The following is a 26,744-nucleotide window of genomic DNA, read 5'->3' on the forward strand; positions in this document are numbered from 1 at the left end:
CAAATGACTTTCTTTTGGATAGCATTTTCATGAAAGCAGCTCCAAATGGTAGTAGCAGACTGAACTATGTATATCTCGGATATCAGACGTGTGTGGCTTCTTGTTGGTGCTTGCACTGGTCCCCCCCCCCCCCCCCACCCCCCGCCCCATTTTTTTCTCGTTTTATTATCTTTACGTTGTACTTACCTATTAACTGGCCGGTGCTCCCCCATCGAGCTTTCAGAAAGTACAGCTGTCCTATTGAAGAGTGAAAAAAAGTTGTGTGTGTTTATTATTCTAAATCAACAAAAGCATCGTTTCCTTGCATTGGCTGAGTGGCTGTCCCGCAGTGAGGCGAGAGTATCGCAATTACATGAAAAAAAGAAGGTGTGCACATGAGCGAGAAAGTGTGGGCGCGCATGTCCACATTTCTATAGCACAATTGTGGCGCTGCGAAGGTGTCGTCAGTGTCAAGTCCGTCCGGGGTGGGTGATCAGTAGACCTCTAACCGCGTGATGCTGTTCCATAGCCTCATGAGGCTGTAGCCCTGGCGTTTCTCCTTCTTGGGCCGCTTGCTCTCGTCGACACCCATCAGGTCAAGCGACATCAGCAGCTCCCGTTTCTCCTCGAGATTCTTGATCCAGGCGGCTTGGGTATAGAGCAGTGTGCCATTAGTGCATTGACGTAGAGAAAGGGTCTCTAACTCACATCAGGAACAAGGTGGCATACGCATAACACACAAGCCAAGGGCTTCGCTTTTTTGAAATTTATCTTGCGAGGGAGAAGGGGCGTATAATAGTGCAACCAAGGGTGAAGGAATGTCAAGGAATGAGTGAGTACTCAGAGGGCCAGCATTAAGAGATGCAGGGGTATCACTGAACAGGTGTTTAATGTGGACTACATAGAGAGAGAGAGAGAGAGAGAGACAAAAGGGGAGGAGAGACAAGGAGGTTAGCCAGTGTAAGTACCGGCTGGCTGCCCTGTGCTGGGGGAAGGGGCAAAGAGAATAGAAGGTGAATAAAGAAAAAAAATTTGAGAAAGTTCAGGCTATAACGCGATGCTACGCGCTACAACATTTAAAGACGGTCGCACAATTCACAAGCCCTTGAAAACTTGAGCCGAGTCCTTGATGCTCCGCTGAAGAGCCTTAAAGACTTTGCCCAAGACTAGGAAGGCTGATATAGATTATACAAAGGAAGCACTGTGTACAGGAAGCACTACAGGACTCGTTCTGTTTGATTCTACCCTTACAGTTTTTCATGGCCAGAGTCATTTGCGGACCTAATAGAGCTATTGATGTTGCAGGGGTACGCTTATTGATCCATCGTCATCGTCAATATCATTATCACCATGAACCTAATTTTATGTCCACTGGGCAGGACGAAGGCCTCTTCTGGCGACCTCCAATTACCCATCTTTTGCGTTGGCCGATTGCAATTTGCACCCGCAAATTTCATAATTTCATCACCTTAGCTAATTTTCTGGCGTCTTCGGCTGTGCTTCCCTTCCCTTGGCACATATCTGTAATTATAATGGTCCACCAGTTATCGACCCTACGCATTACACGGCCTGCCCAGCTGCCTTCATTTTCTCCTAATGTCAACTAGAATATTGGCTGTCCGCGTTTGCTTTCTGATCCACATCGTTGTCTTCCTTTCTTTCAACGTTACGCTTATTTCTCATTCAATCGCTGTTTGCGCTGTCCTTAACTTGTTCTCGAGCTTCTTCGTTAACTTCCAAACTACAGCCCCATATGTTAGCCCCGGTAGAATGCAATGACTGCGCACTTTTCTTTTCAGTGTCATTGGTAAGCTCCCATTCAGAATTTCATAATGCCTGCTGTATGCACTCCAATTTATATTTATTCTTCTCCAAGTTTCCTTCTCATGGCCAAGGTCCCCTCTATGTAATTGAGCTAGATAAACGTATTCCTGTATAAACTCTAGAGACTGAGTGGCGATCATAAAGTCCTGTTTCTTTCCCGGGCTATTGAACATTAACTTTGTCTTTTGCTTATTAATCTTAAACCCCACTATTGCCCTTTCTCAGTTAAGGTCCTCAATCATTTGTTGCAGTTCATCTCCAGTGTTTCTCAACAGGACAATATCATCTGCAAACCAAGGTTGCTCAATATTCGCCGTTAATTCTCATTCATAGACCTTCCCAGTCTAAGAGCTTCAATACTTCTTCTAAGCATGCATTGAATAGCATTACAGAGACTGTCTCTCCTCGCCTGACCCCTTTATTGATAGGTAACTTTCTACTTTTGTTGTGGAGCACTAAGGTAGCTGTGTTACATTTGTACATATTTCCCATGGTGTTCACGTATACCTCTTTGATTACGAAATGCCTCCATGATAGCTGGGATCTCTACAGAATCAAATGCTTTTCGTAATCTAGGAAAGCCATATAGAGAGATTGATTGTACTCCGCAGATTTCTCAATTACATGATTGATGATGTGGGTGTAACCCAGTCATATTCATCAGTGTAGAATATCTCTTCCTGAAGCCAGCCTGTTCTCTTGGTTGATTGAATTCAAGTATTGTGCCGATTCTATTGAAAATTATCTTGATCAACACTTTACACAGTACTGAAAGCAAGCTAATAAGCCTATAATTCTTCCATTCTTTAATACCTCGATCCCTTCTTATGGATTAGTGCAATGTTAGCATTCTCCAGCTCTATGGTAGACTTGAAGTCTTGAGGCATTGCGCAAAAGGGCCATAAGCTTTTCAGCATAACATCTACTCAATCTTTCATTAAATCGACGGTTACTCCATCTTCTCCTGCCGCTTTTCCGCGGGTCATGTTTTGCAAGGCCATTCTAAGGTCATCGCCAGTTATATAAGGAGCCTCTGTATCCGGTTCATCACTGCTCTGAGTGTTGTACAGGCCAGTATAAAATTCTTCAGTTGCTTTTATTATACCATCGAAATTACTTATGACATTACACTGCTTATCTTTCACCGCATACATCTTGCCTTGTCCTATGCCAAGTTTTCTTCTCACTGATTTCATGTTGCGGTCATTTTCTACTGCTTCCTCAATCTTTCCAACGTTATAATTTTGAATATCCCTTAGTTACTTCTTGCTGATCAGTTTTGACAACTCAGCGAGTTCTAGCCGATGTTGTTGTTCAATATGTGATAGCTGATTGTTTAGTTTGCTCCAAACTTAACACAAAGCTGAACTTCATTTATGTGAACTTAGCAAAAAAAAAAAGAAAGTGTAAATAGCCGGGGAGTTCACGTGACCGGTTGTTGCGTACACATGTCCCATGGGCTTTGTGCGTTGTAACAAATGAACATTGCCCACTATGCTGGTTCTCTTGCACACCCAGTATGACATCGGCGATATTTGACAGATATTGATGCACACACCGAGCAACCTGAACCTGATATGATGTCTTTTTACTGTGCTGAGGCGGCTAGAACTATAAGAACTTCATCAACAAACCATATATAAAGACATCGCATAGGCACCACCGTTCTGTTCAATATGTGTAGCTATTGAAGATGTCTGCAATTAAGCTGCACCATTGATTCTATTAGACTTACAGCTGTATCAAATTTATTCTTTGGACCTTTGACAGGCGCATGCACAGATGCTGGGCTGGATGCTGAGAGAAGCACCCGCATTCTTTAACGAGTGCTCAGAATGTGCGCAGATCCTTGGATAACCATGCTTGCTGCCAAGTTGTTTGCGATCGAAAGCCTTGAAACATGGAAGAGTTTAAATATTTCCCATAACAAGCGCGTATCTTCACTAAACACTAGAAACGGCTAAAAAGAAATGCTTTGGTAATACTTCAACACTGCATAATTGTTTATTCTGTACAAAGATAATTCTGATAGCTTAAGAGAGCTGAGTGGTATTTTTCTTTCAAAGAATATCTATTTTCCTTTTTTTCTCTGAGTGGTCTAAGTGAAAGGTAATAACGCATTCCGGCGTTCCTGGCCAAAGAAGGTGATTAATTTAATTAAGTGTTTATGAATAAGCATCGAGGAGACCATTGACACTGTAAGACTTCCGCTTTGAAGAGAAATTCAAAGAAAATAGAACATGCGGAAATTGGGCCTTGTAGTTGTCGGCAGCTTGAATTGTACAAAGAGCTCACACATTCACTGGGCTCTCTTCCGGCGATCAGCTTTCCAGAAAACACACGTTTGCTCTGCTCATTTGTACTTTACTGCAGTCGCTTCGCTAAATACTAGAAAAAAAATAAAACTGCTGAACCAGTTTTTAACAGGGCGATGCAATAACAATAAAAATCCTCAGTGATGGTAGAATTTTTTTTTACATAGAATATTCCTATCTTGTGTATAGTGATGTGCCAGATATACAGATATCACAGTGCAACGTATGGCGACCGAGTGATGTGAAACAAATCGGGGCTAAACATGTTTAAGATGCATTGCGCCTAAACCTTTTCATACTGCGCGGGACACCTTTGCCAAGCCTACTGACTTCGGAAGCCATGAAGCAGCGCGCGATGGCACTACTGCAAAGCATCCTACAGAGAAATCCAGAATATAAACAAAACAATAGTTTCAAAACACAGCCTCACAGTTGTAACCGTTGATCCTGGCTGATTTTTACATCGCCCTGAATATACGATCTAGAAGACGTAGTCCCCGAGAACTACGATAATCTTTTATTATAACCTGAGCTATCGTACCAGGTGAATTTTGTAACGTATCTTTTCAAATAAAAACATCAGAAATGCGCTTTTTCAGGATTTTTTGCACTTCAGATATACTTGTGTGCCGGTTATCCTCCGTTTTGCAAATAGTAGCTTTATAAGAGAAATTATTGCAATAGAGAAAGAGCATAACCATAACATCACAACAGCAGTTTTTGCAGCTTTTATCATTGCGTAAAAACGTTTCAGTCTTCCCTGTCCGTCCGTTAGACGGAAGGGCAAAGTAGCTGGAATTCGACCTGCTTTCTAACGGGTTTTTCCCGACTGATTTATAAAGCTCCGTGGCGCAGGCTGAGTGCTAAACAGGGCAGAGGTTCACAGGAAAACGGACACTTGTAGTGAGCAACAATGATCGAACAAGGATTGTCTAAGGCTGGAGGCAACGTTTCGCAACGTTCAGCCAGGGAACTTGTGGTCATATGGGGACTTGTCTTCCTGATGAAGACAATTCTTCTTGCAGCAGAACGAATAGTTGGGCAAGTTGGTACGAATTCATAGTGAAGTATTTTGCGCGCACAATTGACAAGGACACAGTGTGTGTGTCCCCCTTTACTGTGTTTTTGTCGATTGTGCGCGCAAAATATTTCACTAACAATTCCTCTTGTCCGCTTTTGACCAGCGTTTCTCATTTTAAAAGCAAACTGTTACCAAATTTTGGACTTCGTATAAAGCTTAATTTCAGATGGTGTGAATATAGGGCCGCACCCACGTATAATTTTACGCTAGAAATACCAAAAACAAAAAAAGTGCGAAGGCTTCCTTTACCGCTCGACGGCCGTTATGCATCACCTCCGAGACTGGGATCGCCTGCGTTGGCTGCAGCGCGCTGAAAATTCTCGGAGGCGACGTGATGGGACTTGTGCCATACCCGCTAACAACCAGGTACAGACGTCGTCCCTTTAGGCGCTATTGAAGGTGTATAATAATAAAATTACACAATTACCAGCCCTAATGCACTGGCAAGATTGCTTCAGTATCATATACCACCCACTTATTATCCATTTAGCCAAAGTAAAATTTCGTTGCAGTTGGCCTTTAAATACTCAGTATTGGACTTCTGCTCTGTTCAACGAGTTGACCCTTTCTCCTGTGAAATGTTGTTAGGCTTCGTTCGTGCCACCTGCGGCGACAGTGAAGTTCGTACCCGCCATCTCCTTGATCGGTATGGTCCCTCCGAACTCCATGGGCAGGATCTGGGGGTCTATGTGCTCGTGCAGACTGGAGACCTCGAAGTGGACGAACATCTGGATGACGAAATTCGGCCAGGTGAAATTGGCGCTATGAACGAGTTACAGTGTGAACTTGTTACCCTGCTCTGCAGCTTCCTGCTGAACATGCTCAGCGCCAGCTCGTAGATGGCCGATATGTACCTCGGCACGTTCACCCAGTGGATGTTTTTGTGGCGCATGGGCCAGCCTTTCTGCGGGGAACAAACGTAGGCAGGTGGCACAGCAGCTGTTGTCAGTGCCCGTGTAATGTTAGTACATATAAGGCATTGGTTGGTCTCGTTCTACTTTTATACCTTGCATAAATAATTCCACCAGGTCACAAATGCTTGTCTATAGTAACACATTTGCTAGTACCAGTCATCCCTGCTTACTCGGCTTCAACTAACACGTTTTCTATGACGATTTTTTTAGCTTGTTAATTTGTATTTTGTTCAGCTCTACCAGTAGATCAGTGACAGCAGTTATGACTTCGGCTTGAACTCTTTCTGTTTTCTTTGCTGGGGACTTCAGTGAAAGCAAACAACAGTGAAGTAGTTGACCACGCTGTCTGACTGGAAATCGCCATGCACTGCAGCCAGCCTTTATATTTACTCATGCAACAAGATTAGTGCTCTAAGTTCTTTGTATCTGTGGATTTCCATGCAGTTTATGTACTAGACCTGGTTTCATGTTATGCTGCTTTCAATACCATATCGAGTGCATGTCTTGTGGTGCTCCTTATGTTAATAACATCAGCTTCCTGTTTTCTATGATCAGAGACAAGAATGTTAGTGGGGATAAATGAAATCGCAAGCCGACGTGTTTAACGTGCTCCATATTTACCCAGATATGAACTTGTGAAAGGAATGCTACTTTCTTGTTGTCAGTATTACCACGCTTATGTTTTAGGTAAAAAATTCTGATATTGCATAGATGTACTCGAAAGGAGGAATTCTGATAGTTTGCTTTCATGCATTAGCAATTAAATAACTACGCGAGCGTTAGAGGTTATGTTCGTAAACTTGAATTATTGTGTTTTGACCGCGTAACCTTTGTATCACAGGAACATTGTAATATATATTGCTTGCAACAAGATCAATGCTTTTGCCAGTTGTCGATGGTGGATCCGAGATTTCTCAGCAGTCGCACATACTTACAATAACATTTCTTCTTTTTCATCCATGTTTCTTCAGCTCGGTATCAAAGAGATGTCCTTTCTGCAAAATATCTCAAGCGTGTCCCGCTTTTCACAAACACTGTTCGCAGCTTGATAGTCGGAATGGTATATGCTTTTGGTGAAATCATTACGTGTTGTGTGGAATTGTTTGCCACTTGATGAGCCATCTTATTCTGGTTCAGCAAATCTATGATGGAAGTAAAGATGCGAACACACGTTAAGTGCTCGTAATAGAATTGACTCGTCCTCTTCTAGATTTATAAGGCAACGTATTCGTTTTATCTTTCAGTTTGTGCTCTGACACTACGGCTTTTTTGAATATATATTTATTTGTTTAACTTAACGCACGAAGTGAGTTGCGGTTCCTGATGTAGAATAGAACTGCAATGCACATAGGCGAGGGATGCGCAGATATTCAAGATTTCAGATGTGAATGTACACTTTAATTTTGAATAGAGGCACCCGCGGCTTGTGAAACAAATATAATTTTTCTTCTAATATTTGTGTCATAGGGAAATATAAGAGGCTACTGGATTATTTCAGTGCGTCTCCCCGGAGCAATAGCCATAATAGCGGCCGTCTATTCGCTGCTCTGTCTGGTGGCTTTTGAACCAACGTGGTTGGAAATGATTTGCTATTAGTACAATCGCCACCTCTTGCACGAGTGAAACAAGAACGATTTCTTTCAGAAGGCATTGTTTCTGCAACGATTGGGCACTTACCCAAGAAACTTGTAGGACAATAATTTCGTTTTATCCAAGGTGGCGTGCAATCACATAAACAGCGTGTGGTGTTTTTGGGCTGTAAATAAGTTTATGCTTGACTGATGCGAAGCTGCGTTTTCTTGATAGCGCTCGCTCACCTGCATAACTAATCTGAATGCGTGGTGCTTTTTCTTTCTTTTTTTGCTAATTAAATGCATGTGAGGAGATGTCGGCAGCATTTAGGAGCTCCGGTTACTACTCGGTTCCAACGTGAAAAAAGAACAGAAAAGAAAAGGAGACTTGTATAGTTTTTATTCATCTGGTGTACTACTGAGTGCCATATATTGTGTCAATTTTTTCCCTTGTTACGCAAATTTGTTTCCTTTGCTAAGTAACAAGTCGGTGCCGCCATAAAGGCGCCAACATCTCCTAATATTCATTTCAACAAAGAAAAGAAGAACAAGAAAGACGGAACTCCAATTGAAGAATAAAGAGAAAGCGAAATAGCGTGACATTCTAGTTTTACTTAACGGAAAGATGCGTACAACCAGTTTCTCTACGTCATTAACGTGAAAAATCGCCATATCTAAAGGCATGGTGGGATTCTAGCCCCGTGATGTTGTCTTTTCCATTATCGTTTTATTCATACTCCTGTAAGTTTGGAAAAGTGAAACGTCGCTCTGATTGGCGCGAAACATATGGACTTGGAGGTAACTGCATTGATTGTACCACCTAAAACAATTAAATTAGGCTTTTCCCCCAGCCTCTCTCCATATTTCTCTTCGCTCTGTTGAAGCGCTGCAACTATTGAGTACTGAAAAACCATGTTTCAGAATGCTCGCACTTGGTTCGAACATAAACGTTTCACCCATCATATACTTATGCCGTTACATGGTACTTACATGATGTGGTACTGCTTACAGATACTTTCTGTTATTCGTCCATCAGTTATGTGTAAAGGCGCGACGCCTTCGCAAAGGGATCAAAAGGTCACTCGACATGTCCTTCGCTATCGTCGCTGCATCCGAGGCATGCGCCGCGGCCCACACTCTAATGCGGGAACTGGCAGTTGCAGTGATATTTAGAGGAGCTCAAGTGGGCGACCTATTTCTTTCTGCCTATTTGCCATTCGCCATCGTCGCTCAGCCCGCTCCGCCTCGACCGGTACTGAAGAGCGCGCTACTCGTTGCTTCCTCTAGAACCCATCCAAAAAATAGAGTTTGGGTGGTGGCATACATGCATTGCCGTGTTCCGCGTTCACGTGCCGTCATGCAACTCAGTTCGGTACCACGAGGTGGGTGCGCTCTCGAGTAAAGACCGGGTCGCGCAGCCCCCCTCCCCCCCCCCCCCCGTCTCCCCGCACTCCCCCCTCTTGTTTTTGGCACTCTTAAAGTGAGGGCCAGCGCCGGACCCCTAATTGAAGGGAGTTCAAGGTGTCACATATATATTCGCACGCCAAGTTTTTAAAACGTAGCACAAGGCTATCAGTGAGAGGAGCACTTGCCTCGCCGTTGATCATGACTCGCTGGACATCCCTAAGGTTGACGTGCGCCAAGTGACTTAGCCTGAATCCGCTCTCGTCGAGGATGTATGTGAGGCCATTCTTCTGGTTGTCCTCGTCCTCCAGCAGCGCCTCGAAGCTCATAGAGAACGCCCGGTAGATGTCGATCGTTTTGTGGATGCGAGGCTCCAGGGCGCCTGCGTCAATCCCCGACAATTCGTCAACTGTAGATGATCTCGTCTTCTGTTTCTTTGTTCGGCACGGTGCAGTACGGCTATATTATGCACGGTTAAATAAAATTTCCTGCGTAATCTGCAGCACGGCCGCGTGCGTCTTGATCGGGCGGCCGTGACAGGGACAAAGCTTGTTGTAGATGTTTGATAATTAAAAAATTATGGGGTTTTACGTGTCAAAACCACTTTCTGATTATGAGGCACGCCGTAGGGGAGGACTCCAGAAATGTCGACCACATAGGGTTCTTTAACGTGCACCTAAATCTAAGTACACGGGCGTTTTCGCCTTTCGCCCCCACCGAAATGTGGCCGCCGTGGCCGGGATTCGATCCCGCGACCTCGTGCTCAGCAGCCCAACACCATAGCCGCTGAGCAACCACGGCGGGTTGTTTGATCATTCAGTGCTGTAGATAAACTCAGTTCACGTCCAGCACTCGTCCAGTTTATTCGTTTCCCTCTTATAAGTGTTTTTAAACTCTGCGCGGCAAACATGAATGCGAGATTTCTTGCATTTGTTCACTTAGTGAGAAAGTACCTCCTGTTGTACTTGAGGTACTTTCGCGAGACCGGACCACAGCTGCAGTGCTTTTGACATTATTTTCTAAAGAAGTGCTTGTCTCAAGCAGTCTTCGATATGGGTAGGCCAATGTATTCCTGAAGGAAATTTGGCTATAACACGGATGTAAATCTGCATTCTGAGAAGCAGTGATTAGAGCATGGGAATGCATTGTGTAACTGCGCAAACGACAACGGACGAACAAGAAAACACACAGAATAAGCGCAGATTTTTTTTTTCACACATAGAAAGGAAGGAAGAACAGGTCCCATTGAACTAGAAAGGAAGATATTTAACAGGGAGAGGCGGACTAGTTGGGGGTCTATATTGGAATGCATTGTGTAACCGCGCAAACGATGACGGACGAAGAAGGAAACACACAGGACAAGCGCTTGTTCAGTGTGTTTCCTTCTTCGTCCGTTGTCGTTTGCGCGGTTACACAATGCATTCCAATATCGACCACCAACTAGTCCGCCTCTCCCTGTTAAATATGATTAGTGTATTGCCTATTCGCAAATTGAATTGTATATATCTATACGAAGCATCCACCGGCATGGCGGGTTGTGCTGCTGATGTCAGGTCACACAAAATAAGCGCTAGATCAAAGAAATCAGCAAGTCTCGCCAGATGAAGCATGAAAGTGAAGGAACGTTTAGTTAGCAATTGCCTTCGGGTTTAATTTTCAGAGTCAGATTGTGTCATGTTAGGTTTTGATTGACTTATCAAAAACAATTTCTTACTCACCGTTATGGTTCAATGGCTCTAGTTTTATATATCAAGCGTATGTTTTTATGACAATTCATAAAGTGACTCTCAACAAGTTTCAAGGAACGTGATCCTTGCAGTAACTGTAGGCATCGATTGCGGAAAACATACGCAGAAAGCCTTTGGAAGTATCGAAACTGGTGGCTTCACGCTAGTTAATTTGGCGCTGAAAGTAAGGGCTGTTACGCCTCTTTGTTTTAGAGAATGTGCGATTGGTGGTGAAGTATAGGCGCTAGAGCAGTGCGAAACAACTTCTACATTGCACTGGGCGGTGACCGCCTCCAATGTCGCAAGGAGAAGCGAAGACTTTAGGTACTACCGCAAAATCGAGCGAGCTGTAGGATTTTTAAAGGGATTACTTTCTTTTATTTTTAAAGACAAGCTTTGTTCAGAAGAGTGCGTTTGGTTGTCAGCATAGAGAAATTATTTCGTCCATTTCACACGGAAACATCCCCTGTAAGACTCGTTGGAAGCCAAGGGATTTCTTGCACAGGGGTCGGATCGCCCTTGCTGTAACAAAGCACAGACGTTTCATCATATCGCACGTTCTTGTATTGCAGATCAGCTTAAACTGTGAAGTGAGGCTTCTTGTATTCTACTCAAACTTATTAAATAATAAATTATGGTGTTTCACGTGCCAGAGCCATGATCTGGTTATGGGGCGCGCCGCATTGAGGGTATCTGGATTCATTTTGACCATCTGGGATTCTTTAATGTACACTTCAATCGAAGTACACGAGTGTTTCTGCATTGAACCACCCTCAGAAGCGGCAGCCGACGCTCGGGTTGAGCGTGTGACCTCGAACTCACCAGCGCAACGCCATAGTCACTAAGCTACCACGGTGGATTGCCCTCAAACGAACGCCGATCCTACGACAATAGAGCTGAAGTTCCTATTCTTTCACTAGAGATTCTTTGAAATCCTTTGAGGGTTAGCATCCGCGAATCCGAACACGATCTCGTCTTTCGAGACGTAAAAACACAAAGTTAGGGACCAGGGAAATTCGCCTTCGTATCTGTTTTGTGTGTGAGCTGGACACTTAGCGTGATAAAAGATTTGTCAGATAGAATAGGAAATGGAAAACGCTTCAGAAGTTGTAGGAAGATGTCCAGTGCTCACGGAGCAGAGGAAATGCAAGCATAAGTTAAGCATAGGCTTACTGTGATACTAGAAAACTTAAAAAAAAAAAAAAAACATTAGGCATGGGATGAGTTCCTTGTAAGTGCAATGTTGGTTGAGGGTAGCCTTTGACTGCCTTACAAATGTACCTCATTATGTGCTAAATAGATGAAAGAAGACGCGTTGTACCGTGCCATCGCGTTGACGTCGGAAATCAGTACCCATTCTTTGCACCCAAGCAAGACAAAAAAGAAAAGGAACAATAAAAGTGAGCTCAGCAGTTCCGCTGCTCCACTTGAAGGCACGATTTCGACTGCCTGTGCGCTGCGCTCGTATTCTGTTAAATGCAAAGTTCAGAAACGCTTTTGCACCCATGCCCATACGATCAAAATCAATTGGCCATCCTGCACTACGGCGTCTCGTTTTTCAAAGGTGTCGCTCCGGGACACTGCACCACATCAGTTAAAACAATTTGTCATCTCTTGAGGTGATGTAGCATTGTAATGTCTAAAGCTTTACTTACTTGGCGCACAAGTGGCCGATTATCTCAAACACGGATTATCTGAAACAACGAGCGCACACTCGTTGCTATACGTGGCCTATGCTCGCCATGTATAGCCTTAAAAAAAGCTTCGTGACGGTTGACCATCGCGCTGGTTGGTTCGTGATCGGGATAAAACAGCGCTACCCGATGGGACAAAACAAGTGGCCAACCGGCACGGCGCTGTCTCTGTGTGCTGCTCGTTCCGTCCCGTGCACGGTAGAACTGTTACACTCAATCACAGAAAACGGTTTCATGGGGCGCTATAACGTGAAACTATTAAAAACTTTTCTATTCCAATTTTGCAATCAGCCTACCGCGATTGGTAAAAAACTTTTTTGGACCACCCACACTTCACCTGTCTGTCACGCGACGTCACGAAAACCGCGATAGCTCTTCATCTGACATGACGTGTACACACTGATTATGCATATTTTGACCAAACAAAACTGATTGGACGCCTTTTTGCCATTAGCCCTCGGCTATTGGTCAAATGTTTTCGGGCTGCACCCACTTCACCGGCCTCTCACGCGACGTCACAAAACCGCAAAAGCTTACCGCGTCAAAGTGACGCGTGCGCGTTAAAGATGCAATAATATGCCGAACAAAACTGAATTTTCTTCGGAATAGCCGCCGGCTGCCCCGTTCCGAAAGGAATAAAAGATGGCTGCCGCCGATCGCTCCGGCACTGGCTACAGGCCCCTGCCGGAGAGCATGGGTTTACTTGCGTGTAATCAAACTTTTTTGCGTGGCCGTGTAACGTTTTCGAGAACTTTCCGCACGTTTACGACCTCGTTCTCACAATTATTATTTGCCGAGGACCCGTTTCAGCGTCATTTTTAAGCTTCCGTTGCATGCCGCCGCGATTATCGACGAGCCACCGCAAGCTAAGTAAGAGAAAGCGGACCAATCGCAGACGCCGGCACCACCCTCTTCAACCGGTTATCGATATTCAGTGCAGTGGCTCGGCCCCTTCGAATCCCTCTCCACTTGATCATGCTCCTCGCGTTTTGTGAGCCAATTAGATAAGAGAAGCCGCTCAGTGCAGGCAATGTTATTCGTTTTTCAAGCAAACAAAAGTGACCTCCTATGAAAGAGGGGAGCATTTGATTGGTTTGTTCAGACAACCCTGCGGGTGACCGCCCGATGCTTGCGTCGGCGCTTACGCAAATTTAACGTCAACAGATTGGAATAAAAGCATATCGGAATAGTTTTACGTTCTACGGCCCATGGTTTGAAGTACATGCCCGAATAGGCAAGGTTTAAGCTAACACAGACATTGTTCTTTGAATAATGTGACTCAGACGCACTTACCTGCTAATCCAAACACGATTGTGCGGCCCTGACTGTCCTTTTCGAAGAGTGGGAAGAAGTAGCTAAACGAAGAAGGGAGCAAGAAGAAGGCAGATACTCGTGAGTTGAACTCACATGCACATTGTTGTTGGAAATATTTTTTTTACCTCTAAGAAGGCAAATACACACGAGTTAAGCCTATGTGTATATTACCGTCGCAAATACATTTTATACTCTAAGGTTCTGACCACAGTGTGCAAAGTACATAGTGAAATAAAATGTTCACCGTTCTTGCAAACATCATTTCTTGCTAACATTTTTCGGTTTGATTCGGTACTTCTCTAAATCCCCTTCTCAAAAAAAAAAAAAAGTACCGATCGTAGTAACGAAAGAATAAAAGCTAAGCGATCGAAAATTCTGAGCAGTGGTAATGTACCGCATCGCTGCTCTAGAATATAAAGGTTATATTTGGAGCGAAAGCTGCTTTCTTCTAGAAAACTCTTCCATCAATGCCTAAAGTAAATCTCAAAAAGTTTTGGGACATTCTAGGTGGTTCTAGAGATAACACAATAACTTTGAACAATAGTAATGGCGCCCCCGTCCTGTATTCGCGATGTTGTTCTGTATTAAATGAAATGGTCGCCATGTTTTTTTCCCATACGCTGACAAATAATCTTCCTAGGTATTGCGTAATGAATTACCCACCGATAGATCCTGTGCCCATAGATTATTCTGGTGTTTAGCACTTAATAAAAAAAGTTGGAATTATCGTCCTCTTGCGCAACTGACGATATTAGCTCAAAATTTGTGAAGAACACTGAAATCTATAGTTACATAACTTTAACATAACAGTTTTCACAGTCTATCAATTCTGGCCCTTCATCCGGTCACTTAAAGGTGGGCAACACGGTTCCCCTTTTCAAATCTGGTGGTGCTCATTGTCCTCTTAACTAGAGAGCTATCTCACCAACTGCATCCCCTAACAAGTCTCTGAACATGCCGCTTGCTCAAGTTTATGTAACTTCTTCGAGCATTATGATTTTTTTTTTACGTCTAAACAACGTGGATTTCATAAATAATTTTCATGTGATACGCAAGCAATTTCTTTTTATAATTAAGAATTCAGCGCTCCTGACAATGGGTATCTCATCGATCGAATATTTCTAGATTTCAAGAAAGCATTTTATCTTGTCTCTCCCCCACTACTAAGTTTCAAATTAGGCAAATTAAACATCGATCCTAGCAGTATTCCCTGGATTGAAAACATTCTTTCTAATTGAGCGCAACTTTTGAGTTTGATTCCCCTTCATGTCCCGTTATTTCGGGTGTGTCAGAGTGTTCTGTGCTCGGTGTCCTTCTATTTTTATTTTATATTAACGAACTGATTAACGTAGTTCAATCATCTATTAGGCTATATGCTGACGACCGCGAGGTTTATCACGTAATTTTTTCTGACACTAACTTTATAGCACTTCTGCCTGACCTTAACTCTACCAAATAACTGCTGCCACGCATGGCAAATAAGTATAAGTTTTAATCCTATAAAGTGTAAAGTAATGAGAATATCCGGAAAATCGGCCACCTGTTACTCTCCTGTTGTAAGAGTGACGGTTTGCTGCTAGGCGAAGTAACCTCTTATAATTATCTGGGAGTTCACACAACTGCGAACCTATCTTGGGAAGTTCATGTTAACTATATTGTTTTTAATGCTAATCAAACTGTAGGTTATTTACGCCGCAACATTTTAAGGGCACCGTCGTCTTTTAAATTAACATTATAGAAAACACTTTGTGTAGGGTCCTGGAGTTTGTGAAATCCTAATCAAGAATTTCTTATTAATCAACTAGAATCGGCAGAATACCATACTGCGCGTTTCATTTTGTCAAACGTCTTCGACTGTATCATCGATGAAACTCACTTTGCAGCTTCTCAGCCTTTCTTTGCGCAGGAAAATGTCAAGTTTATTAATTTTCCTCTATATGTTTCATAATCCACACTTTAGAGGTAAACTTCTTTGCGAGCGAACTTCTGTGCCATGTCGTAGTAATATCATAGAATCGACGTCTCTTTTTGTCGCACTAATTTGTTTTCTGATTCATTCATCCCGAACACAGCCACAGAATGGCATCACCTGCCCACCTCCGTCTTCACCTTTCTCAACGTCTCCGCATTTAAATCTCCCATTGAAGATTACGGTACGAGCTAGCCACTTACTGCATGTACTTTCCTCTTTCGTCACTGCCTTCTGTAACATCTTCGGGTATTGAATGTGTTGAAATAAATGATTGAAGGAACAAATATATAAGTGCGCACATGTGGGGATGGGAATATACCAGTTGCTGCTCTGTCGCGGAGTCCAGGCCTTACACTCAACGTTTCTATTGTCAAAAGACAAGACGTTCTTCCTAACTGGTTTCAGCTCCCTGCTGCTGCCACTCGTGGCTCACATTTTAAAGCAGCAACCTTTACGTGCTACACTTTTGACATCCACGCTGTTGCCCGTTAAACGGAGGAATGTTTCTTCCTTCAAATGTGCAACAAGAGAAAAACAGCATTTTGTGTCCCCGCGCATGTGAAGTCCGCTGTTCGCCGCCACAGAGCTTACCCCTTCGATAAGAGATCACGCAAGGACTCTTCGTAGATGTCCGGGCATTTGAAGAAGATCGGGTACGTCGTTCTGACCGTAAGGTACTTGTCCAGGGTCTCTTGCGCAGAGCTCATGCAGTACTTGCGTGCCCGCAAGAATCTGAGCAGGAATTTGTCATCTACAACAGAGAAAAGAGGAAGGGTAAGTCCGAAGGCCGACAAAGACAGGAATAAAGCAAGCTAGAGTGTGGAAAGAGAGAGGCGGGAAACTAGGCGCCAAACTACCTTTATCTAGACGTTAGGTTACTGTTGTTTTACACATGGCATCTGTGGCCAACGTGAGCACTTGACACGTAACCATAGTGGAAGATGGCTTCGGCCGCAGTATGCTGCTCGAAACTTCAGTGTTATGTTGTGTTACTTTGTACTAATATTATAAAAGATCTAATATAGGCAGCAGTTATTACGGAATCTTGCATAGAGCTCTTCGTGCTTTCCCGCGACTGGCTGTTGCGGGCCAGAAGCACTTGCTCTACATCAGGTACGTATGCCTCTATGTATACGAGCAAATGAAGGCGATTATCTCTGTACTACCACACTTAAGCGCAGTAAATTAAAAAAAAATAATTAAGTTATGAGGTTTTATGTGCCAAAACCACGACTTGATAATGAGGCACGCCGTAGTGGGGGACTCCGGAAATTTCGACCACTTGTGGTTCTTTAACGTGCACCTAAATCTAAGTACAGGGGTGTTTTAGCATTTCGCCCCTATCGAAATGCGGCCGCCGTGACCGGGATTCGATCCCGCGACCTCGTGCTTAGCAGCCCAACACCATAGCCACTAAGCAACCACGGCTTTTTTTGTTTCTTTATCACTAAGCAACCACGACGGGTGCTTAAGCGCAGTAGAAAAGAAGCATAAGTGTGAGAAATTGTGCGAGCACAGTCAATGCTTCTATAACGTAATAAGACTTACGCAGTGATGTCTTGTTCAAGAAACAGGGGCGAATTGGCGAGTTAATGATCCGCTTCGCAATTTTTTATTGTCGTATGGAAGCTATCTCCATCGGCCGTTTTCATATCATTACTGATCGCTTTAGAGAAAAGGAAACTGCCTTGTGAATTCAGATTTAGGACTTGAAATCTACGCATTTCTTTTTGATAGGAATGTCATCTCTTTTTCTTTAATCTTAGACTTCTCAAGGATGTCTTTCGGTAACTTTCCCTGAAGAAGAAAGAAAAAGCCCTGCTTCCCTCGTACAGTAACGAAACTTTCTTTGCACTTTCTCGAAGCATTCAGAATGTACGATACGATAATCAAAGCGCCAAGAAGGACATCTACACATGCAACTAACCTCCGTATTCAGAAATGCAACTTAAGTTGAAGCCCATGCTTGACTTCATTTAAATGACGCCTGGCGTTAACGTGCCCAAAGACGCTTACTGCGTTTCCTGCGACGCGTTCACGATAGGCGTCATTTAGATCAAGTCAAGCATGAGCTTCAACTTAAGTTTCGTTTCACAATGCGGGGGTAAAACTCGCGGAAAACACGTTAATATGTGCGTGCGTTAATTACATGTGTGCTCGCGCACACGTTAATATGTTTTCATTTTTGGTTTTCCTGCGTGGACTTCAAATGTACAATGTTCATGAAAGCCACAAGTTGTGTGTTATGTCTGACCTAAATTAACACTTTTTAAAGTATACTAGTCGAAGTGTGTTGTATACCATTGCAAATTAACTAAGACTACTAACTAAACTACAACTACAAAGACTACAACAAAACTAATAAGACATGCAGTGCTGGCGCGGAGCCGAAATGTATAACGTCGGCGCTCACCTGGCAAGGTTCAAAGCTGTACACTACCTTAAAAATCGTGGCTGAGAGGTGTTCCTGCAGATTTATGATGCCTCCAAAAAGGAGCCAAAATAGCTAAACGCTCGTTGCTCATAAGGTAGTAGTAGATTGCACTCATGCGTTATTCCAATCATACAAACGAAGCGGTTAATCATGATGGTTCTGTAACAAGTTCTCCCAGTTAGTTGAGGCTAGCGCACGAAAAATCCATTGCTCAGCCTATATTATCATTGCTGCTCTTCTATGGATGTCTTTGTGTCGGTTCTCAAACATGCTATTCTCTCCTAAAAGGATTGCGCTAAAATGTTACCTAAATATAGTTCGTCTACCCCATGTTCTTAAGTAGATAAGCAATTGCGACCTGGCACAGAAAGCAAAGCAGGGGACGGCAGTTATAACACGGGCATCAAAAATCAACAGCTGACAATTACGTGAGCTTATAACCTAATAGCCTTTATAATATGATCTCTTAATCCAAACGTTAAGTAGTTTACTGGTCGCAACACGCTAGATTTATACGGCATACTCTAAAGGGAGATCGAAGTGCTTGAACCCTTGGGAAAGTGGTCGCACCTATGTGCTGACGGAATTCGAAAAAACTCGTACTGGTATGCAGGTACACCTTGAGGAAATCATGCTGGATAAAACTACCTTGGGGCATAAATCGGCGTCTATTATAGCTGTTCGAGAAAGTTTGGGATATAAAGCAACCATCTTTATTATCGCTGGTAGACCCTCTTGCTCTTGCCCGCGTTCCTTCCCTATTTTCGTTGTCTGCAGCACGCCTGGGAGTAGGTTCGCGCGTGTGCCTTGAGAGATTGACATTACAGTCTGTTCTTAACTCGCTGCTTTATTGTGGCGAATGGATGAAACAGAAGTTCATGCAGTTTACATGCGTCCTAGCGTGTGAAATTGCTCTGCAACTATAGGGTGCAGTACACTAAAAGCCGTCTGATCACATAGCATTAGGCGCAATCATATGCTCGTCTGTGCCCCTGTGCGTGGTAAAAACTGCACGCCGGCAGTTGGGACGAATGTGTTTAGTGCCGAGAGGAAGAATTAATCGCGCCACTCGCGACCGGGAAAACTTGCTGCCTCGATGATCGCAAGCGACGCCCTCGTCGTAGATCTGAACGACAAATACGGCGCGTGCTTCGTGCATTCGGGGCACAAGGCGACGGGCAATCATGTGGTCGACTCGAGCGCTGTACGAGCAGAGGTATACGAGCAGAGGCTTCACCCACGATGACCCTCAGTTTTCATGTCGAGTGCGCACTTGACCCTGACAGGTCACACGGCCGCCTGTCCTAGAAACACGCCCGAGCAAAGCATATGGCGAGCTTCGATAGCAGCAAGCAAAACTACGGTTAGGAAAGGGCGCGGGAGCTATACAAAAAGTGCGCTGAGCAGGCGGCGCTTCGGAGGCCGCAATTATGCCGGTGCGCTGTCTTTGAGCTATAGCGCCGCTAAGCCAGGGAACGGCACGAAAACAAAGGGTGGAACCGAAAATGGCAGCAAAAGGTACGCGGCGACAGCATCCTGCTTTCCGCGTGGTCGACAGCACGCGTTACAAGAATAGAAATAAACGTGATTTTCATTTAGTAGCCCACATGAGTCATGTTGCCGCTTTTTGTTTCCGCTGAGTACACGTGTTGCAACTAAACTTAGAAACATGCTGCCTTTGTCTGCTGCCTCATTTTCACGTGTGTCCGCGTTCGATGAAAGCTTACCTGACCGTAACTTTGTTACCCATAAAAGGAAGGTCAGACGTTGCCGCTAAGGTGTGTGTGTTTTACACAGACTTAGGAAAAAAGAGAGAGAAATACGTTCGAACAATGTTACCTTTTCCCTTCAAGCATCGCAAGTGATGGCTTGTACTCTGTGGTTATTTGGATACAACGCTGCCGCCAACTGCTTTCGCTTATAACTACCTTACAATAACTACGAGAAGCGATGAACTGGATACTGTGCCTGAGTCATTTGATGCTTTATTTTTAGGATATTCTTTTTGCCCTCCTCATTAAAACATATTCATTCGCCGGCTGCAGGCGCGCGGTGTAATAATCAGCGCGATGACGAGAACTTCGAGCAATACGAAAGGAGTGGGAAAAAACAATTTAAGACAAGAAAACCGGGGAACTTGAGAGGGTAAAGTGGTGTAACCTTCTGCGCTAACATAGTTTACAGAACGTTAACACGCGTTTACAGAACGTCATGCAGTCAATTTGCACAGTCATTGATGCTTATCTTTGTGTTATTCGTGGTTGTTGCAAAGACAAAGGTAGAAAGAGAACGAAAACAAGGAAAGGCAGTAGTATTAACCAGGCAATCGTTCAGTTGGCAACCCTGAAGGGGGAGAAGGTTTGGGAGATAAAACATTAGGGAATACTAAGGCAACAGCGAGAGAGAGCGCGTGCGCAGTATAGTGCATTGAGCCTAAAGCGATCTGTTCTTTGGAAGAGAGAGAGAGAGAAAGGCAAAGGAAAGACAGGGAGGTTAACCAGATATTATCTCCGGTTGGGTACCCTGTACTGGGAGAGGGGAAAGGGGATGCAATAGGTGAGAAAGAAAGAAGGATAAAAAAGAAAGGAAAAAAACCTAAGCACACACACGCACGTACACACGAACTATTTCTGTGGGCACTGTCACGCAGCCCGCAAAGGCGTTCCTAGCCTTACGAAGTGTCACCGTACAGTCCTACGCCACACAGTGTACTGTCACAATTTGTCAGAAAGTCCCGTGTCTTTCAAGTATCGCAGCAGCGCCTTCATAGCGGATCGCGCTGATGTTCGAGTAGGCCTGGTTCCAAGGATCTTGTTTTCTGTCATTGGGCGCTTGTCCAGTTTGTCTAAGGTGGCTGAGAGTGCAGTTCCTTGTGGGTTAAAACGAGAGCACTGACAAAGAAGATGCTCGATCGTTTCGTTGCACCCGCAGAAGTCACACAGTGGGCTGTTGGCCATTCCGATAAGGAAAGAGTAGGCATTTGAAAATGCTACTCCAAGCCATAGACGGACAAGAAGGGTGCAGTCACGTCGTGGAAGTTCGGGCGGAATATGGAGCTGTAAATTAGGGTTCAGTGTATGTCGGCGTGCACTTGTGAAATCGGATGAATTCCATTGGGCTAATGTCAGGTCACGCGCAAGTGCGGAAAGTTTTTTCGCTGCGTCGGCTCTCGAAAGAGGAATGACAACGCAGTTGACGCCGTCATGGGCAGATCGGGCAGCTGCGTCTGCTCGATCATTGCCATTTATGCCACAGTGACTAGGCAACCACTGATATATTATATCGTGTCCTTCGTCAACTAGTCGATGGTGGACTTCTCTGATCTCTGCGACGAGCTGCTTATGTGATCCATGGCGCAGTGCTGAGAGTACACTCTGTAGGGCTGCCTTGGAATCACAGAAGACTGACCATGCGTGGGATGGTTCCTCCTTAATGAAATGAAGAGCCGCACGCAGGGCTACCAGTTCAGCAGCTGTCGTTGATGATACATGTGACGTCTTTAGCTGTATCTTGACGGATCTTCTTGGTATCACCACAGCGGCAGCTGCGCTTGCAGATGTGACTGAACCATCGATGTAAACGTGTACGCGGCCACTGTGCACCCCATGTAAAAGTTTTAATGTGGCCTGCTTCAGGCTCATGCAGCCAACGTAAATTTTCCACTCATTATGAAGAATTCCATGCATCGATTGCTGTTCTTCACAGCATACTTCTACAAAATTGTTTCGAACGCATTGCATGAATTACCGTATAGCACCCGTCCATATTCGGGAAGAGGACCCCTTGGCATTCCTATAGAGTTGTGGATATATTAAATAATATTATCAGAATGAAGGCGTTACGCTAGAACTGTTCCTATGATCGGAAAGTACCCAATCACTACGCTGGACATATTGTTAGCGGAGGCTGCCGGTCAATGGTAAGGAGTGCTTGCGAAGAAAAAGATTCAGAAATCTGACCACGAAACTGGGTGCTTTCCCTCCTGGCGTTTATTGTACTGGAGGTACTAGGCTATCTGCAGCAAGTACGGAAAATGGCCCAGTAAAAACTTCAAATACTATATATCCGCGTTAGCACTTGTCCTTTCGCTTTTATCCCACCGTACGGTGTCGTTAAGTATGTCGGCCTTACTTCGAAAACAATGGCGGCCCGGACAACCACGAAAGTCTGATCTGAAAACATCAGGCTGCAAGAAAGGAAGAAGAATAAAACTAGTCTTGCTAGGAGGCGGCTGCCGGAAGCACGGTGCGACTTCCGCACGTTGAGGAGCGCTCATATTTTTCTTTCTATGCAGCCACTTTGCCGGTGCGACATCAGCCAGCGGCATTACGTCAAATTTGCCGCACCCCGACCAAGATTACTGGACTTGACAGCTGTGCCGCCCTTCGTAGTTTTATGGAAGCCGCTTGTACGGCCTGAAGTAGAACTCCGTAGCCATGTAGAAAAAATGTAAGCAAAAAGACTTTGAAGCTTCATGCAGCAGGAACAAACGAATTAACGTTGCGCCATATTAGAGCGCTTTGCTTCTAAAGTTCAAGCAGAGCGACGATCACTCGGCGAAGAAGAACTGGCTGAAGTAGTAGCAAATACTATGGAGTGGGAGCTCGTCACGATGTTCCTTTAATATGACAACCTGTCGCGTCTACGGAAGAAGAAATTAGGAACAGAATGCACGGAGCATCACGTTTTCAAAGATGCACATTGGAGCAACTTCTGATATTAGCTCTCTTATGTAGACAGCCCCGATTTTCAACACTCTGTGCCCGCCCGACGTGGATGGGACGGAATTCCCTAATGTTCCTGTTTGTGAGGACTGTTTTCTCTTTATTGGCCACCTTCAATTATCGTATGTTTGACACACTGATTGGCTACAGTCATTAATTCCGAATGATTCTAGAACACCAGCTGCTTTGTCATTATAACATCCTGCCTCATGTTGTTCATTTATAAACAGCGTCCCGATACCAGGACTCATTTTGCCAAATAGTTTCGCTTGCAAAAAAAAAAAAGAAAAAGTGGTTCGTGAGCGGAAGCATGAGTGAACTGTGATGATAGCGAACATACAAGTGAAAGCTACCGGACAATTACAAACATCCTTTAAGAACGAAGCGCTCTGCGAATTAAATTTTTGTCTGCCTGCTTCTGTTCGCCTTCAATCATTGACAGTGAAATCAATGAGATTTGGTTAAGCTCGTGCTGCACTTTCTACACGTGACCAGTCCTGCATATCCTGAACAATCTTTCTTTTTATTTTGCCTGCCCCGAACGCATCTTACTCTGACATCCCATAAAATCCACCAATGGCGACTTTAACCTTCAATGACGCAATTCGTAGCATGGTGACGTAAACGCGTGGCCAATAGATTACGAGGGGCAGGAACGCAGGCAAAATGAACAATGGTGTTCCAGGGCCCACTTACGTGCATGAAAGGGCACTGACCGTCCCGTGGAAACAGCTCTAGATCAATGGCGTTTCAAGGCGGAAGTCTAACTTTAGACTGGCCTGCATAACGGTTGGAGAAGATCGGGGCAACGACTTCACTTGACATTGCATTCGTGTTGCGTCAAGCTTTACGCCTAGGCAAACAAAAATTTATTTCAGAGATTATGGGCGGTATCTTGCAGGTAAATCGAAGCGTGGGCTTCTTACTGCGCGCATTGTGTGCATCGCAAAACATTAACTCCCTGCACGTGGAGAAAATCAAAAGCTTGGAACTCCAGAACAGAATCACAGCCATCAATTCGAGCTCCACCTGCGCTATCGCAAGGCAACCAGCTTCCGCCTTGTATTATTTCGCCATCAGATATTCAAAGGCTTGTGAATCCGGAGGATTACTGCGTTTGTTCTCTGTCCCTCTGTGTGTCAGTTCAGTGTTGTCGCTTTGATGCAGTTTCTTACCAAAAAAGCGGTCCTTAAGCTATAGGAGAGTGCTTCAGGTGTCGATTGCTCTCATCAGCAACAATCGCTAGAGAAGATGAAGAGAAAAAGTGGCCAACAAAGCGATTGAAATGGTCGTGGGAACAATGATAGTGCGTATCAACAAGGCTATTTGACGCTGTAAGTTGTGGCTTGTGCTACGGAAGGGAATGGTCGAGGTTGCTGTCAGAATCGATGTAGAGTTGTAAAGAATATTAGCTTGATTTAAGTAGCATTATAGTAATGCTCTAGTGAAATCATTCCAGCGTTTACTAGTGTGAAACTGCGGTTTTGAAGTGTGATAGGAAATCGAAATTTCACAATAGAACTATGTCAAACATAGTAAAATCATGGCGTTCAAGTATCACATTGGTGCAGCAAACCCATATTTTTTTTTTCCTTTTTAGTGCATTAGCATTAGAAGTACGTGTCAAAGTGAAAAAATGTGTATATGTGTGAAGTGCGGGAAGCCGGTCAGCACTTTGCAGTAGGGTATACAACACTTGGCAGTGTGGTGAACGCAGTTTAAATCATCCGGGACCTCAAAAGAGGTGCGACGTAGTTCTGACGCATTTCTGTCGCATTTTCCATTCAACGTACTTTGAAATTTTTTTGTCTGAACAGCTGTTTAGCAGAAACGAAACCTTGCACATGGTCACAAGGTGGAGTCCTCACTCAGCGCGACGCTAGGCGAGGAGATAAGAGAAGGCAAGGATCTGTCTTGTCTGCTTTGCTTTTATCATCCCACGTCGGTATAAGCATTCGTGGTAATTAACGTAGCCGTTGAGTGAGTCTGCCTTCCCAACGATGAAGTAATAACGAGTGTTCCTCTACGTTCCTGTTATCTTGCATGCCAGCTTTTCAGATTCAGAAAGTGGACAAGCCAAGGTACGGAAGTCGCTTTAAGGCGGACACCTGTGCACTTATAAGGAGGCCCCATATGTGCGACGACGACAATGAGGGAGTGTCGGACGTCACTCTACAGAGATTTATATGGTAACTGGGACTGTCTAGAGTGATTCAGTCATCTTGACACCGCACTAATAGTAAGTAGTCCAGCGAGCAGTCGCAGGGGTGTTGTCAGCCGCAAGTAAATACCCATGCTGTTTGAGATTTTAATTTAAGTACTAAAATACCTATGTTTTAAAACGACGGCCAATTGACTAGCGGTGTCGAAAAGCTCGCGCTCGATGGTCGCAGCACGTGGCAACGTACCTGTCCTGCAGTTGACGAAGTGCGGCTGCTGCTGCACCCACTCCCGCAAAGCCTGGATGGCCTTCATGCGCAGGTCGTCGTCCTCCTCTTCTTCCGGCGGCATGAACTCCTTGATGGGATCCGCGTAATCGTCCTCCATGGCCAGCTCCCTGCGCATGCGCTCCTTCTCCTTCTCGAACTTCTTGATCAGTTTGCGGTCCTTCTTGGCCCGCCGGCGGGCTTCCTCCCCCGGATCGGCGGCCGTGTTATTTGTAGACATCCCGCTTGTTGCACCTGCTCCGCTTTGGGCGCCCGCTGTGTTGCTCCTGCATTAAATAAACGCACCCACGATAAAAGACATTACACAACCATGGTAAAGAAAGAGTCGCAGTTTTGAGCGAAAGGCGAAGCGTCGATTGCGACAGCAAATTATTAGACAGCTATACGAAGCAAGGATAATAGATTTATCGGCCGTCTAAATTTGTGAACATTCACTTACTTATTAAATTAAAAGCGTGGTGTCACGCGCGCACAAGCAAACATGAACACATCTCACTCCATTATCGCAAACCCTCGCTGTCAAAACACTGGTGTTACGAAGCGCGGCAGCAGCAGCGAGCGAATGACCTTGGTGCTGGCTCTCGCTTCAACACGAACTAAGCGGCGCGAACACAGCGCACACGAAGCTATCAGCATTCGGTGCACTCTGTCCCTATCGCATATCGCGTTCAAGATGGAGCCCGCCCGTCCGCGCCATGTGCAGCCGCCGCTGGAGTAGGACGCCAACTCCCCCCCTCCCCCCCCCCTCGGCCCATCGCGTGCTATGGAAGACGGCGCGCTTCCTCTCGGCCTTCCTCCTTAGCGCGCGAGAGATCGAGTCACTATCGTCGGCTCACCTTCGCACGCTTTCACTCATACGTACAGCGTAGGGCGTCCGGCCACGATGTTATCGCGCTTGGACTTTATACGGAACCTCAGGGTGACGGCGCAAATGCCCCTGCAGTGTCCATATAATTGCTATCGCAATAAAAACCGATGCCCACCCCAAACCATCAAAGACAGACAGACAGGCAGATGGACAGACTCATGCGTAGAATGTTGCGATTGGTATAATGAGAGGGTGAGAGAGAGTACGGAAGTTTAGAATAATTGGCCAATGCATATGAAAACTACTGAGGACTTCAGACTAAAGTAACTGGAACATAAAAAATACGTTAGCAGTCGAATAACGCTCGGGAAAAAGCCCGATTTCTATAACATATTTGGTCCACTGCGGGAAGTGTGGCGCTTTCGTGCCCCGCAAGAGAGTGCTGGCTACGTGCACATAGAAGCACCGAATAACTTGACTTTCCTTCTCTATTTCGAAGCAAAACTGAATCATAAAAGCTTTTTAGGCATAAGGAA

At 44.7% G+C, this 26,744-nt stretch overlaps 1 protein-coding gene across 1 annotated transcript in view; it reads right to left on the reverse strand.

Moving 5' to 3' along the window:
- Nucleotides 1-240: 240 nt before the first annotated feature.
- The window catches only part of LOC126541301 (clavesin-2-like), a 69,211-nt gene continuing 42,707 nt past the window's right edge, over nucleotides 241-26,744 (reverse strand). Inside the window, exons 2-8 of the mRNA XM_055076542.2 lie at nucleotides 25,362-25,666; nucleotides 16,387-16,546; nucleotides 13,803-13,864; nucleotides 9,277-9,470; nucleotides 5,993-6,103; nucleotides 5,828-5,927; nucleotides 241-627 (exon numbers count right to left, since the gene is read on the reverse strand). Coding sequence (XP_054932517.1) covers nucleotides 473-627; nucleotides 5,828-5,927; nucleotides 5,993-6,103; nucleotides 9,277-9,470; nucleotides 13,803-13,864; nucleotides 16,387-16,546; nucleotides 25,362-25,620 — 1,041 coding nt within the window. The 5' untranslated portion in view covers nucleotides 25,621-25,666 and the 3' untranslated portion in view covers nucleotides 241-472. The remainder of the gene's footprint in view (nucleotides 628-5,827; nucleotides 5,928-5,992; nucleotides 6,104-9,276; nucleotides 9,471-13,802; nucleotides 13,865-16,386; nucleotides 16,547-25,361; nucleotides 25,667-26,744) is intronic.

This window comes from Dermacentor andersoni, chromosome 2 (assembly GCF_023375885.2).
Source record: "Dermacentor andersoni chromosome 2, qqDerAnde1_hic_scaffold, whole genome shotgun sequence".
In the NCBI taxonomy this organism is placed as follows: Eukaryota; Metazoa; Arthropoda; class Arachnida; order Ixodida; family Ixodidae; genus Dermacentor; species Dermacentor andersoni.